The sequence below is a fragment of the Berghia stephanieae genome, chromosome 2 (assembly GCF_034508935.2).
Source record: "Berghia stephanieae isolate SIO BIC M18660-M18661 chromosome 2, UCSD_Bste_1.3, whole genome shotgun sequence".
NCBI classification, from domain to species: Eukaryota; Metazoa; Mollusca; class Gastropoda; order Nudibranchia; family Aeolidiidae; genus Berghia; species Berghia stephanieae.
In genome coordinates this window covers 127,530,858-127,549,054 of record NC_088361.1, presented here as the reverse complement: position 1 = coordinate 127,549,054, position 18,197 = coordinate 127,530,858, and the positions used below count along the sequence as shown (strand labels likewise).

General features: G+C 37.5%; 1 protein-coding gene across 1 annotated transcript in view; it reads left to right on the top strand.

Annotated features, from left to right (window-relative positions):
- The first annotated feature begins 9,553 nt into the window (after nucleotides 1–9,553).
- LOC144966569 (sphingosine-1-phosphate phosphatase 2-like) overlaps nucleotides 9,554–18,197 on the top strand; it is a 30,984-nt gene continuing 22,340 nt past the window's right edge. The window contains exons 1-2 of the mRNA XM_078903242.1: nucleotides 9,554–10,613; nucleotides 11,305–11,502. Coding sequence (XP_078759368.1) covers nucleotides 9,957–10,613; nucleotides 11,305–11,502 — 855 coding nt within the window. The 5' untranslated portion in view covers nucleotides 9,554–9,956. The remainder of the gene's footprint in view (nucleotides 10,614–11,304; nucleotides 11,503–18,197) is intronic.

Genomic DNA, 18,197 nt, shown 5'->3' with positions numbered 1-18,197 from the left:
GCCCCCCCCCCCCCTCCCTTTGTGTCTTCTTCCTAATTTCAATAGCTTGGCTAAAGTTGTGATGGTATAATATTTGGATTAGGATTTTTTGCCAAAAGTTCCTCCTCCTCATCCTCCCTTCTTCCTCCTACTTCTCATCCTCCTCCTCCTCCTCCTCCTCCTCCTCCTCCTCCTCCTCCTCATCATCATCATCATCATCATCATCATCATAATCATCATCATCATCATCATCATCATCATCATCATCATCATCATCATCATCATCATCATCATCAGCGTTATCTTCACCTCCATCATCATCATCATCATCATCATCATCATCATCATCATCATCATCATCATCATCATCATTATCCTTCCTCTTGTCTTCTTCCTTTTCCTCTTTCTGTTCGCTTCGAAGTCTCTAAAATTTCATTAGATATCGCTTCATTAAAAAGAAAAAAGAAATGACAGCAACATTACCCAAAAAAAAATGATGATAAATTAAATTAACAGATATTCTTGTGGATATTATTTTGGAAGACAATTGTAAAATGAAAAAAAAAAAAAAACAAAAAAAAAAAAAAAAAAAAAAAAAAAAAAAACAAAAGCAAAAACAAAAACAAAACAAAACAAACCCCACCTCACAAAACATTAAAACTCCATACAAGAGCCTCTCAGGTTGTGGTGCAGTAGGGTTTTTTTCTTTCTCTCTTTTATTTCAGTGATGAGCCCCTGAAGGCCTGATATTATCGCGATTTATGTGGTGTGAAACGGACGTTAACAAAAATGTTTGCTATCTTTTGAATTACCACATTCTTTCACAAATTACATTCCACCAGATTTAATATTTGGTTGCCGTCCAATAATTGTTTGGAGGAAAAACATCTTCTTACTAATTGTTAATATTGTTGCCCTTTCTCGCATTCCCCTCCTCTTCCCCCCCCCCCCCCCCCCCCTTCTTTTCATCCTCTCAACCCATTCATTTGATAGAACTTTGGAAGTTATTTTAAAAAATAAAAAGAATGATGGTTTGATAAAGTGGAGTAGGGCTAGCCGCAGTGTACCCGGGTTCGAGCCCGGCGTGGTTGGGTTTTGTGAGTTAGATGGTTTCGTAATTCATATAAAATAAATTCTGTGCGCAAAAGCTGCTGTTACACGCCAGGTAACACAACCTACATCACAAACGGTTCAGGTTCAATCTTGGAGTGATTTGGAATAGGCTTTTGTTCCTTATAGAATAGTTGTAATAATAAAACAAGGGAGCCAAGACAACACTAACACTCGATGCCAGAATTACAATTAAATTCAAAAGCTTATATTAGACAATTTATAGGAAAAGATAGAGGTTGAAGTGGGAGAGAGAAAAAAAAGACAAATTATAGATAGTTTGAAGTTGACGTCACTCAGGTCTTTGTTACTGTTGTTTTGTTTTTGTTTTTTGCCATCCGCGTTTATGAGTAATTCTCACTAATCTGTATTATCCAGACTATAAACGTTCAAGATTACACATAGTTTTGTGTGTTGGTCCGTTGTGCTTCCGGATGGCAATGTTGTGAACTTTTAAGCCAAGCGCATACTATCTATAGGAACACGTTCTAAACTTTATAGGTTTATCCCGTAAGTGATGAATCCCAGAAGAATATATATCAATGTTGAATTCATACGCGTATGATTTGCAATATAAGATCACTCGAGTTACTATTTAATTTTATTTTTGAATTTGCTCAAGCTCAGTGGCTTAACTTTTGGACCAACATCTGTTGACGTCAATGTCCAAATGTCATCATTGACATCATGATGCCAAACACAGATGACAGCAATTCTAGTGTCTTGAATTGATGCACATAGTTTTCTCTAGGGTTGATATCAGGGCGTAGTAGGTTGAGTCTACACAGCAATGGATATGTAAATTTTTTTTTTTAACCAAGCAAGGACTCCTTGTAACTGAGCAAGGACTTCCTCTGGCCACGCAATGACTTCTTCTGACCAAGCAAGGACTTGTGACCATGCAAGGATTTTTTCTGCCCAAGCAAGGACTTATTGTGACCAAGCAAGGCTTATTTTGACCGAGCAAGGACTTCTTGTTAACGAGCAAGAACATCATTTGACCGAGCAAGGACTTCTTGTTAACGAGCAAGAACATCATTTGACCGAGCAAGGACTTCTTGTTAACGAGCAAGAACATCATTTGACCGAGCAAGGACTTCTTGTTAACGAGCAAGAACATCATTTGACCGAGCAAGGACTTCTTGTTAACGAGCAAGAACATCATTTGACCGAGCAAGGACTTCTTGTGATCGAGTAAGCACTGCCAGGGTCATTGATGATATTTTGATTTATGTAAATTTGATTTTTTTAAAGCCCTTTTAATTCTAACCCGACATAGCCTACTAGTATAGTATATGTAGCTCTAAATACTTCATGACTATACCTTTTATTGCGGCTATCATGTATAACGTCTCAAATGACTTAAAGGTTATACGCAATATATTACAATATAACGTTTAAATACAACTAAAAGGTCAAATTTCTCGCAATGAAGACATTTCGAAGGTCAATTTCTTTGAACGCCAATAATCTGCCTCTGATACTGATATAAGTATTGGTACATTTCTTGTAATCATTCGGGCACGGTGACCATTATGTGGTGTTGAACACCTGTTAAACCGAAAAGGGTGAAACCAAAAACATTGATAATACGAAAATAAATCTCTTCGCCATTCCCAGGCTTGAGAGTTTTTTGCCAAAATGAAAGGTCATTTAAATCAAACAATATTATTTGAAGAACACGTTTTCTGGCCAAATTTTTAAAACAAGTTTTCCAGAGTAGGATAGTTAACTGGTTATTGTATGCTCTAGTGGAGGAGGCCAGACTCAACATATCGAGTAAGTCTTCAATATTATGATGACAAACCACGACTAAAAGTAGGTGTTCGATCATCAATATCAAAGTTACTTCTGTCTTACATTGACAAAGCGCCTGCAATATTTTGGCAAGAAAACCTTTGTTTTATACATCGGTCAATTGAAGTGGTCCTCGATTTTTCAAAAAGTTCTTAAGACTTTTTTGACAACATGGAGGCCATTGCAATTGAACGACGTATGAGGTTAACGCCTTCGTGCTGTTTTAAGATGGTATTTTGTCATTGTGTGACCGATTTTCCCCTGCCGTCATTTTAAAAATTGGCCTAGTTTTTTGGGGGGTTTTATTTTTAAATTTATGTCTGATATTTCCAACCACATTTTCAAACAATCTTAACACTTCTATGTATTTTCGTCATGTCAGGACCGAGACGTCGTTAGCCACATATTATTATATATGTACAGGTAACAAGTGAATTGGTTTCATAATTCTGACCTCGAACACAATATTATCATATTATAGGCCACCCGTTATGCAAGCCCATATAAATGAACGGACATTCCATTCGATCGTAACTCTGAATAACCTTTCCCCCTTGACCCCAAGTTTTCCATATACTTCTGTCGTGCTCTAGATTTAAAAAAAAACCAAAAAAACATGTACGGTATAGATAGTGTGCGCTTGGCGAAGAAGCTCACAACACTGCCATCCGAAAGAATCACGGACCAACACAGAAAACGATGTGTAACCTTAAACGTTTATAGTGTGGTTAATACAGTTTAGTGAGTATTACTCATAAACGCGGATGGCAAAAGACAATAACAAAGACCCGGGTGACGTCAACTTCGATCTATCCATATAAAATTTTGGCCAGATAACTCGTGCTTCAAATCGATCGATTAAAATGACCTTCTCTTCTCAATCCTGAGACTGAAAAATTCATCCTTCAAATATCGATCGACTGAAGTTCATGGGATTCATGAAGATGAGGTTCAATTTAATCGATAGATATTTGAAAGTAGTGTTTTTTGGCCAACGTTTTAAACACCACTTGTTTGTTTGTTTTTGTTTGGGGTTTTTTTTCCCCCACAGAGTGCGGTAGAGGTATGCTTTCATTTGAAATGAACGGTTTAGATTGTGTAAAGCAGGCGTTTGGATGGACGTGGGTTTGGAAACGATTCATCGAGGGTAACGTTACCTGATCAAATTTATTCAGTCGTGAAATCCTAGGTTCTGTAGAGTGTTTTTTGTCATAGAACAAAAGGTGTTGAACAGCCCCCGATAGCCCCCGATAGCCCCCCACAACGATCATGACATTAATAACCTTTGACCTTAGGTATTTCCCTTATTGTTTTGAAAGATTTATTATTATTATCATCATTATTATTATTATTATTATTATTATTATTATTATTATTATTATTATTATTATTATTATTATTATTATTATTACTATTATTATTATTATTATTATTATTATTATTATTATTATTATTATTATTATTATCATTATTATTATTATTATTATTATTATCATTATTATTATATTATTATTATTATTATTATTATTATTATTATTATTATTATTATTATTATTATTATTATTATTAATATTATTATTATTATCATTATTATTATTATTATTATTATTATTATTATTATTATTATTATTATTATTATTATATTATTATTATTATTACTATTATTATTATTATTGTTGTTAATATTATTATTATTATTATTATTATTATTATTATTATTATTATTATTATTATTATTATTATTATTATTATTATTATTATTATTATTATTAACATTATCATCATTATAATTCTTATGTCTAATGTAGTTCGTATTTTATGATGCAGTTTTTAAGTTAAAGGCTTCATAAGATGATTGATTAATTTCTTTTTCTGGATTATAATTAAGTTACAAGAAAAAGATAGTCCTTAAGAAGGCGTCTATATACTTATCACAATGTGTACTTATTTGAAGGTCTGATAACCGAAATTGTTATGGGCTCATTGTTGTAGAAATACTATCAAACCACCGCAAAGTATTGTCCATTACAATAATGTTAAAACCAAACCCATGAGTGCGTTCGACTATCTGATCTGTACATATGGGCACGTCGCCTTATCACCAAAATGTTTATTGACGGTATGTATTGAAGAAAAATACTCACCGGCTCTATCCGCCAGATCAATTATACCAAAACATCTGATTAGTAGATTAATTGAGAAGTGGCTAATCGCCCAACTGGCGGTCAAAAAAACAGCAACAAAGAGTCGAGTGACGTCAGCTGTATTCATTCCATAGCTTGTGTCTTTTATTCACCCATTTGCATTTTTCTTCTTTCATACCTACTCGTAACACTTGGCCTTCTTTGGTAACACTGTGGTCATTGATATCCAGGATTCGACCAAGGCATTTGAAATGACGAAGACTTAATTTGTTCAAAAGCCGCAAGAAGAACATATATCTTTATGATCAGCAGTATCACTGAATTTATTTTTTTAAAACTCTTTATCGGTGAGACTGACTTTCTTTTTTTCTTTCAAATCACAATAATCCCATTATAATGTATGCGAACTTAACTGCAGACATTGTCGATTTTTCTTAATCACTGTGTGAGGGGTAGCAAGCAATTACTGTTATTCATTTAATGAAAAGCACAAAACAAAAAGGGGATAAACTCCGCACTTCGCAAAAGGGACGGCTTTAGCCTGGTTTTTCTTTTCTTTTCTTTTTTTTTTTTCTTCTTTTCTATAGGAAGTCCTCGATGCTTTGTTGTGTTACTCTTTGGTGGAAAAATGTACGCGACATGTTAGATCAAAACAGAATCCTGTATGCCTGAAAAGGGCTTAAATTTCCCAGAAAAAGTGGTTCGATCCACATTGATTGTTTCTTAATCACGCGATTTTTTTCTGGCACTGTACCATATAATATATCAGCTGATACCGTTGACAGAATCCAGTACGATCTAATCCCTGTGCTGGTAGCAATCGGGACGAAATCACAACCCTCCATAATTAAACGGCGATATCGATTGGTTTGACAGGAATCAATGTGTGTAGCCGGCCGGCGTTCGATACAATGAATCGATATCGATATTTCAAAATATCGAAAGTATTTTTGCTAGTGTGTCCAATGTGACAATATTATTATATTAAGTAATTCTCCTTTCTTAGCGGGTATTTACCTTTCCAATTTTTACTTTTGTTTGCTTACAGCCGCGTTAAATATTATTTCCCTGCCGTCTCTCTGAATTTTAAGTAATTTATTAATGTGTTTATGGCTGAAGAATGGTTTTGAGCTCGAAACGTAACGTGTTTGGCATTTTTGTTTTTGTTTTTACTCGAAGCTGTTATATTTATTTTTGTTCATTACTTTTTACAATCGACAGCCTCTAGCGGCTAAGTATCACTTTGAAGATATTATATAGATACTAAGCCTCCAAAGGACTCATAAGAACGAGATTAGTTTCATTTATTTTCCTGCGCTGCTCAGATGAACATTGGGACGGATTTACGTTGTTTTTTTTGTGTTTTTTTTTGGCCCATAATGAAAACTGTTCTTAGTCTTTTGTTTCTCTTTTTTTAAAAAAAACTTTAAGTTTAATTGTTTGCTCTTTTTTTTTTTAAATCCTGTATGGCTAACCCTTTGAATTATTTGCAGGTCTATTAACCTAATGCCTTATGGGCTCATTGTTGTAATGGAAATCTAAAAAAATGACGCAAAATATTGTCCATTACGAAATATTTGCAGGTCTGATAACCTAATTCATTATGGGCTCATTGTTGTAATGGAAATCTCAAAAATTGACGCAAAATATTGTCAATTACGAAGTATTTGCAGGTCTGATAACCTAATTCATTATGGGCTCATTGTTGTAATGGAAATCTCAAAAATTGACGCAAAATATTGTCCATTACAACAATGTTAAACTAGACCCATACTTGGGTTCGGATGTCAGACATATCTAGACAATATGCTCTATGTGCGCATCACTATAGATAGTATTCAGATGACGTCACTCAGGCCCTTGTTATTGTTTTTGTCATCCGCGTTTGTGAGTTGTTCTCACTAAACTGTATTAACCAGACTATAAAAGTTCATGGTTACACAGAGTTTGTGTGTCGGTCGGTCATACTTCCGGATGGCAATGTTATGAGCTTCTTAACCAAGCGCATTCTATCTATAAGTGTTTTGAAGTTACCTTAAACAAGTATTTTATTCGAAATCAAGCGGGGCGTGACGAAGGAATACCATTCCTGGCGGATTCGACTCGTCGGAGACATTATACATGTTTGGACAATAAAAAATGTTTATCTATCATAGCAGCATTGAAAGAAGCTGAATAGGCAATAAATTTCAATAGTGTTTTTGGGTTAAATTCGAAGTCAGGCGATATTGGGGGTGGGTGGAAAGAAGGGTGGGGAAGGTGTCAGACGAAATGAAGGGTGAAGGTCACGAGATAAGGGCAAACCAGTCGCACTTTGTGTGTGTGTGTGTGTGTGTGTGTGTGTGTGTGTGTGTGTCTTGATGAAAATGAATGTGTTTATTTGTCTATTATGGCAGTTCTGTTATAAAAAAAAACCCAGTAGAGCTCTCTTTGCCTAAAACGATCTTCATAGTTTGATTTAAATGGGAAAACGGTTTGCTGATATTGAGCTTTTAATATCGCAATATCTACCAAACGTGCTCAAAGCGCTTTACAGGGACCAACAGCAACACTTAACGTGAAGGACGAGACATGATGTCTGATTTAAACCGTTTGTCGGACAGGGACAATGCTGTTAACGGCCAAGTAGGCATTTTACACATGATTACGATGAGAGAATTTGAGTAAAGAGCCTTTTCCAAGGACTCAGCTATGCGCCTTCCAGAGCGGGACTCGAACCCTGGACCTTCCGATCCAAAGGCGAGTGTCATACCACTAGGCCACATGGACCAAAGTGAAATAAAATAAAACAAAACAAAACAAAAACAAACGAACAAAAAAACAAAAAACAAAAAAAAAAAAAAAATTAAAAAAAAACTGAGGAAGAGAATGGGGCCGATCATTCAAGTTCTCGTCCAACATGATTTGTTGCTAGTCAACGATCGGATATTTCTTCATTAATTAGTGGAAATATGCTACTATGCTGATGAAAATTGTAAACATACCCATGTGTCTAACGACATATATTTGTGTTGTTGGATTTTTCCAAGACTCTGAACGTTTTTATCACATCGATGCTATGCGTTTAGGTAAAATACTCACCGCATCCTCCCGCCAGATTAAACAAACCAACGCACAAGGTTGTGCGTAAAGTTTCTGGTTGATATCATTTGGTGAGAACTTTTCACTCACAGGCTGTCTAAAAAATAAAAACAAAGAGCTGTGTCACGTCAATTTCGTTATTTCTATAGATAGAATGAAGTTGACGTCACTCGGGTCTTTGTTATTGTTTTTTTTTGCCATCCGCGTGTGTGAGTAATTCTCACTTAACTGTATTATCCAAACTATAAAAGTTCATGGTTACACATAGTTTTGTGTGCTGGTCCGTTATACTTCCGGATGGCAATGTTGTGACCTTCTTAGTCAAGCGCATACTATATATAGATAGAGCGAAGTTGACGTCACTCAGGTCTTTGTTATATTTTTTTAGCCAGACATTTTTATGAGCAGTTCTCACTAAACTGTATTGATCAGACTATAGATAGTATGCGCTTGGCTAAGAAGCTAATAACATTGCCATCCGGAAGTATAACGGACGAACACACAAAACTATGTGTAACCATGAACTTTTATAGATAGAATGCGCTTGGCCAAGGAGTTCACAACATTGCCATCCGGAAGTATAACGGACCAACACACAAACTCTGCGTAACCATGAACTTTTATAGTCTGGTTAATACAGTTTAGTGAGAACAACTCACAAACGCGGATGGCAAAAACAATAACAACGGCAGGAGTGACGTCATCTGCATACTATCTATAGTCTGGTTAATACAGTTCAGTGAGAATAACTCACAAACGCGGATGGCAGAATATAACAACAATGGCTTGAGTGACGTCATCTTCGAACTATCTATAAACGTTCAAGGTAACCCATAGTTGTGTGTGGTGGTAGGTACGTTATTTCCGGGTGGCGAATGTTGTGGCATTTATGGCAGCGCATCAATAGAAGGAACGAAATTGATGTCACTCAGCTCTTTGCATGTGTTTTTAGACGGCCATTTTAGTGATTAGTTCTCAATAAATTTAATCACTCAGACTATAAACGTTTAAGTTTACACATAGTTTTGTGTGTTGGTACTTTATATGTGGTTGGTGGATGTTGTGAGTATTTTACTTAAACGCATGGCATCGATAAGTCTTTTTTCAACGTGACCAAAGACTCCAGCACATGGAAAAATAATAGTCTAGATCGTCCCGATTTGATATGAACCGCATCTGAAGATGAAAACCGTCCACGAATATATCGATAATTGAAAATCGCTTGTCGATTCGATACATCCCATTTACTAATTCAGGTAAAAAGCCCAGGTAGCGTGCGGCGTTGCAAATCCAGGTGTACTCTCAATGCACCCTGAGTGGCGTGATCTGTGTGTGTATGTGTTTATGAATGTGAATGTGTGTGTGTGTGTGTGTGTGTGTGTGTATGTGCCACAGGTTTGGCGACATAATATGACACACCGACCGAAGAGAAAACAGCTCGTGATACTTGTTCGTGTGTAGTAGTTGACAAGCGGTGGGTCCTCGTCCCCGACCACGGCACCGGTCTTTTCGGTCTTGTTTTTCAAAGATTTTGATGTGGTTTTGTTGCGTACATTCAGCCAGGATAATATAATATATTACACATTTTCATGAAAATTTACATGTGTGAAGTTTAATAGTTAATAGATAAAATTAGTGACCCTACTTTATTGCACAGTGTTTTTTTATTAATTTTTTTTTTCATTTCAAGGTAACATCCACTCACCGGTGTGGTATTATTAGTTTAAAATCAATGCTTAGGTTACGTGATTAGACTACACGGAAACGGATTAATCTACAAATCTACCAACAGGATATAACTACAATTCTCTTCTTGGATTATTTATTCCCCAATTCGCATCCATCATGGAAAGATTATTGAAACTCCACGACCCGGCCTACGTCGCTGCTTTTCAGAAATTTTGTGGCGTAGAGCTCATTAAACCCGGTACATGCGATCAGGAAACGCAGACTATAAAGCCCGAAGTCTGCGGAAAACAGACCCAAACCGTACATAAACATTCCTCTGAAGGAAAAGAAAATATGCTTAATGGCTCTGCACAAGTAACAAAACCAAAACTAAATCAACAAAATGATCACAAAACAAACGGGGAAGTTAGTAACGGGGTTTTAAAGCAAAGATTTCAAAACGGAGGAATTAAAGAATGTAATAATAATAATAATAACAGCAACAATAAAAGTGACAAAACGAAGGAAACGAGTAACTGCATTGAAACAACATGTAATGGGAAATCCTTGTCAAATGAAACTCATAATCGAAACGGTGATAGCAGCTGCAGCAATACTCAAAAGGTCAGGGACAAAAACGGGTTTATGAGCACACCTTACACAAGTGAAGTAAAGCTAAACCACGAAACGAAAAAAACAACCCCAGCGTACAAGATAAAATATAAACCTCTTTTGTATCTGGCACATTTTGGAGCTTTTCTTGGAAACGAAGAATGCTTCATGACCTTTTTCCCGTTCTGTGTATGGAATTTTGACTCTCTTATCGTCCGACAGGTGAGTCTCGCTCTCTCTCTCTCTCTCTCTCTCTCTCTCTCTCTCTCTGTCACACACACGCCTTTCTCTCTCTCTCTCCCTCTCGCTCTCTCTCTCTCTCACCTCTCTCTCTCTCTCTCTCTCTCTCTCTTTCTCATAAGCTTGCATGCACACACACACACACACACACACACACACATATATACACGCGAAATAGTTATTTTAAACAAATTGCCACAGACCTGTGACGTTTTATAAACAATAAATCAATATTAGGTTATAATGAATCGGTGGTTAAACAAACAAAAGAATGGACATGGTATGCTATCGATCCGTATAACAACAGCAGTAATAGTAATACTATTTAGTAATAATATTTAGTAATAGTAGTAGTGGTTTTAGTAGTAGTAGTAGTAGTAGTGGTTGTAGTAGTAGTAGTAGTAGTAGTAGTAGTAGTCGTTGAACATGTAGTAGTAGTAGTAGTAGTAGTAGTAGTAGTAGTAAAAGTAGTAGTAGTAAAAGTAGTAGTAGTAGTAGTAAAAGTAGTAGTGGTAGTAGCAGTAATAGTAGTCGTAGAACATGTAGTAGCAGTAGTAATAGTAGTAGTAGTTGCAGTAGTAGTACCATATCATGGTTGTCATTTTCAATATTCTTTTTTTCAAAATGTTCTCCATTCAATGGTTGAATCCACTGTTACTCTTACTCTTTCCAGATCTCCCTCTTGTGGGGCCTTGTCATGTACCTGGGTCAGGCGGGGAAAGACTACTTGTGCTGGCCCCGCCCACCGTGTCCCCCCGTTGTCCGATTGGAGTTTTCTTACCTGCAAGAGTTCTCCATGCCTTCCACTCATGCAATGGCTGGCACTGCCATACCCCTTCATATGGCTTATCTCATTGTAGAAAGATACCAGGTGAGTACATTTCTCTCTCTCTCTCTCTCTCTCTCTCTCTCTCTCTCTCTCTCTCTCTCTCTCTCTCTCTCTCGCTCTCTCTCTCTCTGTCATCTCTCTCTGTCTCTCTCTCTCTCCCTCTCTCCCTCTCTCTCTCCTTCTCTCTCCACTCTCCCTCTTCTTCTTCTTCTTCTTCTTCTTCTTCTTCTTCTTCTTCTTCTTCTTCTTCTTCTTCTTCTTCTTCTTCTTCTTCTTCTTCTTCTTCTTCTTCTTCTTCTTCTTCTTCTTCTTCTTCTTCTTTTTCTCTCTCTCTCTTACTTTTCTCTTAGATCTATTACTTTCTTCCCCACCCTCTTCTCTTTCAAGAGAGTATGCATCAATTTTATGTAGGGTCGTGAATTGCGGCATGTATTGCAGTCATAGCCTTCTTAATCTCCAGTTTGCTACGATTGAGGTCCATTATTCTTTTATGTATTTGGCCATAGAAATTTAGAGATGGGTGATAGCAATATCATGATTTGAGTCACGTCGCCTGGTTGAATATATTATTTTAATGTGTTCACGGTTAGTTGGGAGAGATGTATATCAGCCAGTCATCAACCCCACCATTCAAGGGTGTATGCCGACCTGACAAGCCTTACTGCCGTACTCTAGAAAAATCCATATTTAAAAATTTGGCCAGAAAACTCGTCTTTCAAATATCGATCGATTTAAATGACCCTCATCTTGGCAAAAACTCTCAAACTTGCGACTTTTCGAAGTCCCGGGTGAGGGTTTTTGCCAAGATGAGGGTCATTTAAATCGATCGATATTTGAAGGACGAGTTTTCTGGCCAAATTTTTAAATATGGGTTTTCTCAGAGTACTGCAGCTCAGTTGTTGTATCGTGTATTAATGTTATGCGGTTGTGTCCAGAGAGTCCGTGAGTCACGATGGTGGTTTGTGCTGACATGTCTACTGGAAAATCTAAAAAATCGTAATTTTTGAGAGATTAAAAATTGTAGTCTGTGTAGTTAACCTTTTTAAAAAATCAACAATTTACCCTCACAAGGATTAAATAACACTTCAAAACCCTTAAAGTTATGTAGTCTGGCATCGAATTTCATTTTCATTAAATTTTAATGACTTAGAGATGCTCCTAAAGTTCTGCAATTGGAGCCAAAATGTCGTAATTCTACGAATTATTCGAAATAGTTGGCAGGCTAGGATGGGTAGTATGGTGGGTGGGGATCCTGACCTCCCATAGCGGGCAGGGGGGTACATACTGTGTCTTCTATCCCCTTATATCTGTTTTCCAACATGCTTTCTGTCTTTGTCTTGGAATGAAATTACTTGGTTTTGTCCTGGCCCTGGCCCGAGTCCTGGCTGGGAGGGAAACAGTCAAATGCATAGTTATTGTTTTGAGAGATGATATTTTTTTCCTTGTAAATCATCTCTCTGTTATGTATTATTATATTTATTTTAATGTATGATGTAAGCATCTGAGTGTATTCCTCCTTGTTGGATTTTGTGCTTGTGTCCGGATGAGACTTATTGGTGATCTCAAACTAAGTACATTGATGGTATGCTCTTGGAATCTACATCTGATCCCTATTTGTTCCCAATTCCCCTTTGTCTTACTCTCTCTTGGGTGCTTTAATTGTAATTCTAGAACTTTCGACTATCCCATTTTCTTCCTTTTTACTGGCGCTGATATAACATAAATGTGTTGCAAGCGCCGTAAAACCCTTAAAAACAAAACAAACAATGGTTAGTATGGTCGATGGGGATTGGATGGTATGTGGGTGAGTGGATGTTTGGAGAGTTGGGGTCATTCTTAAACGTCAGAGAGAGAGAGAGAGAGAGAGAGAGAGAGAGAGAGAGAGAGAGAGAGAGAGAGAGAGAGAGAGAGAGAGAGAGTCCTTGTGTATCTATTCCTATCATTCACAAATTTTTTTAGTCAGTGTCAGGCTACGTACGGTCTGTGCGACCTCTTTAGCATTAATTTTATCTCCATACCGTGATGACGTAATTTTGATAACATTACACGGTGGCTTTTGGTTCATTTTCTTGTGTCCATTTTTTATTTTGAAATTGTCGAGCGAAAGAAATAATACCAATACAACTGGCTGTATCGTAGGATACAATTATAATGACAATTCACTGGCAAGACCAACTTGAATAATCACGATGCCATTGTATTTGTATGTGCGAGTGTTTGTGTAAGTATGTCGGTAGGCATATATGTATGCTATCGCTGAATATCACGCCTAGCTGATCGTGAAATTACGAATTGATAAAAACAAGAGTTACCTTCCACTGGGGTCGACCTATATTATTTTTTTTCCATGTGCTTGAGTCATTGGTTACATTGCGAAATGTGCTCAAAATAACCTACTCAATAAACAGTTCTCAGATTTCGAAATATCCAATATCACAATTATTAGTCATTTATTGATCAGCTTGACCTACGGTTTATGTTTACACATTTAATACATAAAGCAGCGTGTTTACATTTATTAAGAAATATCCAATCTTTGGACAGCTATCAACTATGTCGCGGTCAATGACTCGTTTGGACGAAAACCTGAATAGAGGTCGCTCCCATTGTGCCTGGCGAGTTAATTTTGTTTCTTTTTTTTTTTTTTTCACAACTTGAACATCGTGTAACGTCGTGTTCAGTAGGGCCTTTTGAAATTTTAACAGAATAATAAAGTAATGAAAAGCGACTTGAGAGGTGAATTGAACCTAGATCTTATCAAGTAGAACCGTTGACATTAGCATTCCCCCTTTTAAAGCTCCCTGTCATGATTATTTCAGCTGCAAAGCCACAGCGATAGGTAAAATCCATATAATATTATATTTAAAATAAATCCCAATTTAATAACTTGAAGAGCACATAATTATGACGTGTCTTTGATTAGGCTAGTTACTTTTAGGTAAGGAGTAATAAAATTTGTCTCTTATGCATTCTTAAACCACCATTCTTGTACCTGCTTCGCATTTTTATCAATTAGTTCATGATAATGTATAAAGCTTTGATAATATAACGATGAATGATGTGTAACATTATGATCATTTCCATTCAGGATCAACGAAGTAATCTTATCTTGTCTTATCTTATCCATTCGTGTCTACAATTAGTTGCTTGTGGGTGAGATTTTTTTTTTCAGAGGCTAGTGATGTATCTGTATCATTAACTACCAAGCTGGTAAAGAATAAAACTCCGTCCAACGAAGTATTTTGGATAGTAATTTTTAAAATTAACTCACTCAACCCTAACACCGACTATATCCGTAGTTACCCGGGTTGCTTCTAGCCCATGCCTATTTATTACATTTTTTGAGACAAATTATAGGCGTGGTATCAAAGCTGATGTTTTTAGTTTTTACATGTTAATGGTAGATGAATAAACTATCTATGTACATGCTCTTTTTTAATAGACATTTCGGTTTATCGATATTTTTAGTTTATAAGATGTCTGCACTAAAGATAGACAGAATATTGTAAGCTTATATTGCCTTTCCGACTGACTAAAAAGGATTTAAAAATGCCCCCCCCCCCCCACCTCCAAATAAAAAAAGAAGAAAAAATAAACCCGCAAAAAAAAACCCCAAAGCAAAGCAAAAAATAAATATAAATGACAAAACAAAAATACAACCAAAAACAACAAATTTAAAAAAAAGACCAAAACAAAAACAAACAAGCACAAGAGTGTTGTTAACCACATTTTTTGTGCGGCTATGTGGTCTTGTGGTATGACACTCGCTTTCGGATCCGAAGGTCCTGGGTTCGAGCCTCGCTTGGCGAATAGTTGAGTCCTTGGAAAAGGCTCTTTACTCATATTCTCTCACCGTACTCAGGTTAAAATGAGTACCTGGCCGTTAACAGCGTTGTTTATGTCGGAAAAAATTGTAATGTCGCCTAATAGGCGTCATTTCTCATTTTACATGTTACGTGTTGCTGTTGGTCAGTGACCCATTGTAAAGCGCTTTGAGCACATTTAGTGGATATTGCACTATATAAAAGCTCATTTTGTAAATACAATCTACTTTTGACCATTTCGCGTAGAACACATGCGTCTCCTTCCATCTGACCTGGAAACGGAGGCTCCTTTGGAAACACGTAATGCATAATTAAGGTATTATTGCTCAGTACGTTGAAAGGGAAAAATCGATTTAGACTTTCTTTATTTCGTTGTAAGGCCGTCTTGGATAAAATTAACGTGGGAGGTTCATGGACCCACTGGAATAGGATTCAATAGTCTGATGTCACGTCGCCCAGCAACTGCGGCCATCGTGGTTCTAAACAAAGAAAATCGGTACTTTTTATTCTCCATGCTGGCTAGACCGTTTTCACGTGTCGTGTGATCAGAATGTAAAAAAGTCAAACCATAATCAGAATTATAATTTTTCCTCCTCTGGACACACTTTTTTTGCTCGTTGAAGAAGTATTTCTTACGGGCGTCCGCCATTGTTCCGATAGTTTAGAACCAGTTGCTAAGTTACCATTCTTCATTACGAGGGAAGTGACGTCACGACTGTTGAAGGCTATTGTCTGGTATTTCATTCTCTCTTGTCCCGTCTTTTTTAAAATTTATTTATTAATTATTTTTTTTGGTTATCCTGTCCATATTCTGGAATGAAAATGGTGCTGCTTGAAGCGCGAAGAAATAAATTAGAATAGGAAATTGAATGGAAGCTTCAATTTAATAAACAAAAACAGATAACGTAGACGTTTCGGGTGTTTCCTTCATAAATAAAGCACGATGAATGAAACATTGAAGACGAATGGGAGATGTGAGAATGGTATTATTTTACAAGTAATTGCACCGGTGTATATCGCTGCTTAGATCTCATTTTGTCAACTAGCTAAGTCTTTTTTTTTCCCATTTTTTTTCCGAGACCCAAAAGTGTTGATGACAAATTAACTTTAAATTAAAACCTGTTCAGTCGCGTACAATCAGATTTTTTTCCACTCCACTGATCTGGCCTAAATTAAAAGTATCGCAAGTAGCGTTCGAAGTGCCAAGCCAAACTAAACTATGAATGGTTTGAACAGTTTCATTAATTGTATTTGTAAAAGTCTAATATTCTTCTGCTTCAATAAACCCATAGATAGATTAAGTGAAGTCAGGAAACGAAAGAACGATATTCTACAGCGTACGTTTACTATTTCAAAATGTCCGAGGGCTTGACCTACTTTGAAATCAATGGAAAAATTATATCAGGAGAGTGGAATTCTAAACGAATTTATCTCTACTTTTCCCATTTTGAGATAATTATGATATGAACGTCTTTTTGGTCCAATATAATCTTGATTAGACATCTGTATTGATTTGATTTTTACTGGATTTGACTTGACAACTTATCTTATTGTTTGGATCGAAGGCGATGTGACGAGTTTTTTTTCCGGCAACAGTGGCCCAGTTGTAAAGTATATTTAGCATTTTGCGATTTTAGGCATGACCAGTGATCGGGTGGCTAACAATGATCGTAAAACTGAATGTTGTATCATTTACACGCATTACCCAACTCGACAAATGTTCAAATACGTGTTAGCCATAGACAGTCGTAACGAGTCCGAAACCGCAGAGCATCTAGTTGAACGGTGTGAGTTTGCGACGGCGCACGAGTGCGGTAAAGAAATTGCTGATTGGGTCGATCGTCATAACATAGTAGTGTGAGCACCATTAGAAGCTGCTGCCATAGACAGAACCATGATATATAGTAGTGTGGAGCCCGGGATGCCGAGGCAATTCGGGACATCGGGTTGGATCATTTCGTCACATATCAGGGCGGGCCGTTCAAGGCGCCAGCTTATAGACTCGACAACCGGGATGGTCTCGTGATGGTCAACCGGAATTACTCCTTTGCCCCTGGTATACCTCAAGCACCCCCACCGACATCAAGGCGGTGATCCATCAGGGGAAGCCGCCCCTGTTTCGAGCCGAAATAAGTTCCAGCAATCCGAGTACGTAGTTTCTCCGACAACGGAGCTACATATACGAGATGGAGGTCAGTTTGGATGAATTCGGTCCCTCGAGTGGGCGGGGACATCGACTCCTCGAAACTGGGGGAGAAGTTGCCAGGCTTTTCCACCAGCAAGAGGAGACATTGGGTATTAGCCAATCGCCGCGGAGTATTGCACTCCAGTGTGGGATAGAAGCAAGAACATTGAGATGGTAGACGTTTAACCTCGCAAGTACATAGTGTCGGGAACGCTGGCAACCACGCCTAGAGAATGGGGCCCGATAATGGCAGCAATCCAGCCTCCCGATGTTCTGCGGGAGACGATTACAAACAACTGGCTTAATAAGATCAAATAAAAAGGGAATATGGATACCCCGCTCAAGCGCATAATGGACGGTGCCCCCGTTTCGAGCGGAAATAAGTCCCGGCAACCCTTGTACGTAGATTCCCTGACTTCAGACAGATTTGCATATACGAGACGGACGTCGGTTTGGACGAATTCAATCTCTCTAGGGGGCTCCTCGAAACTGGGGGAGAAGTTGCCAGGCTTTTCCACCAGCATGAGGAGGCACGCCATCTGTCCAACATGTACCTGTTGTGGTAACGAGCCCGAAACCGCAGAGCATCTAGTTGAACGGTGCGTTGTGGCGAAGCTTCCGGGCGGGTTTGCGACCATGCACGAGTGCGGTGCGGAATTTGCTGATTGAGTCGATCGTCATAACCATTATCATCTATTTATAGATGATAATGGTCATAACATAGTAGT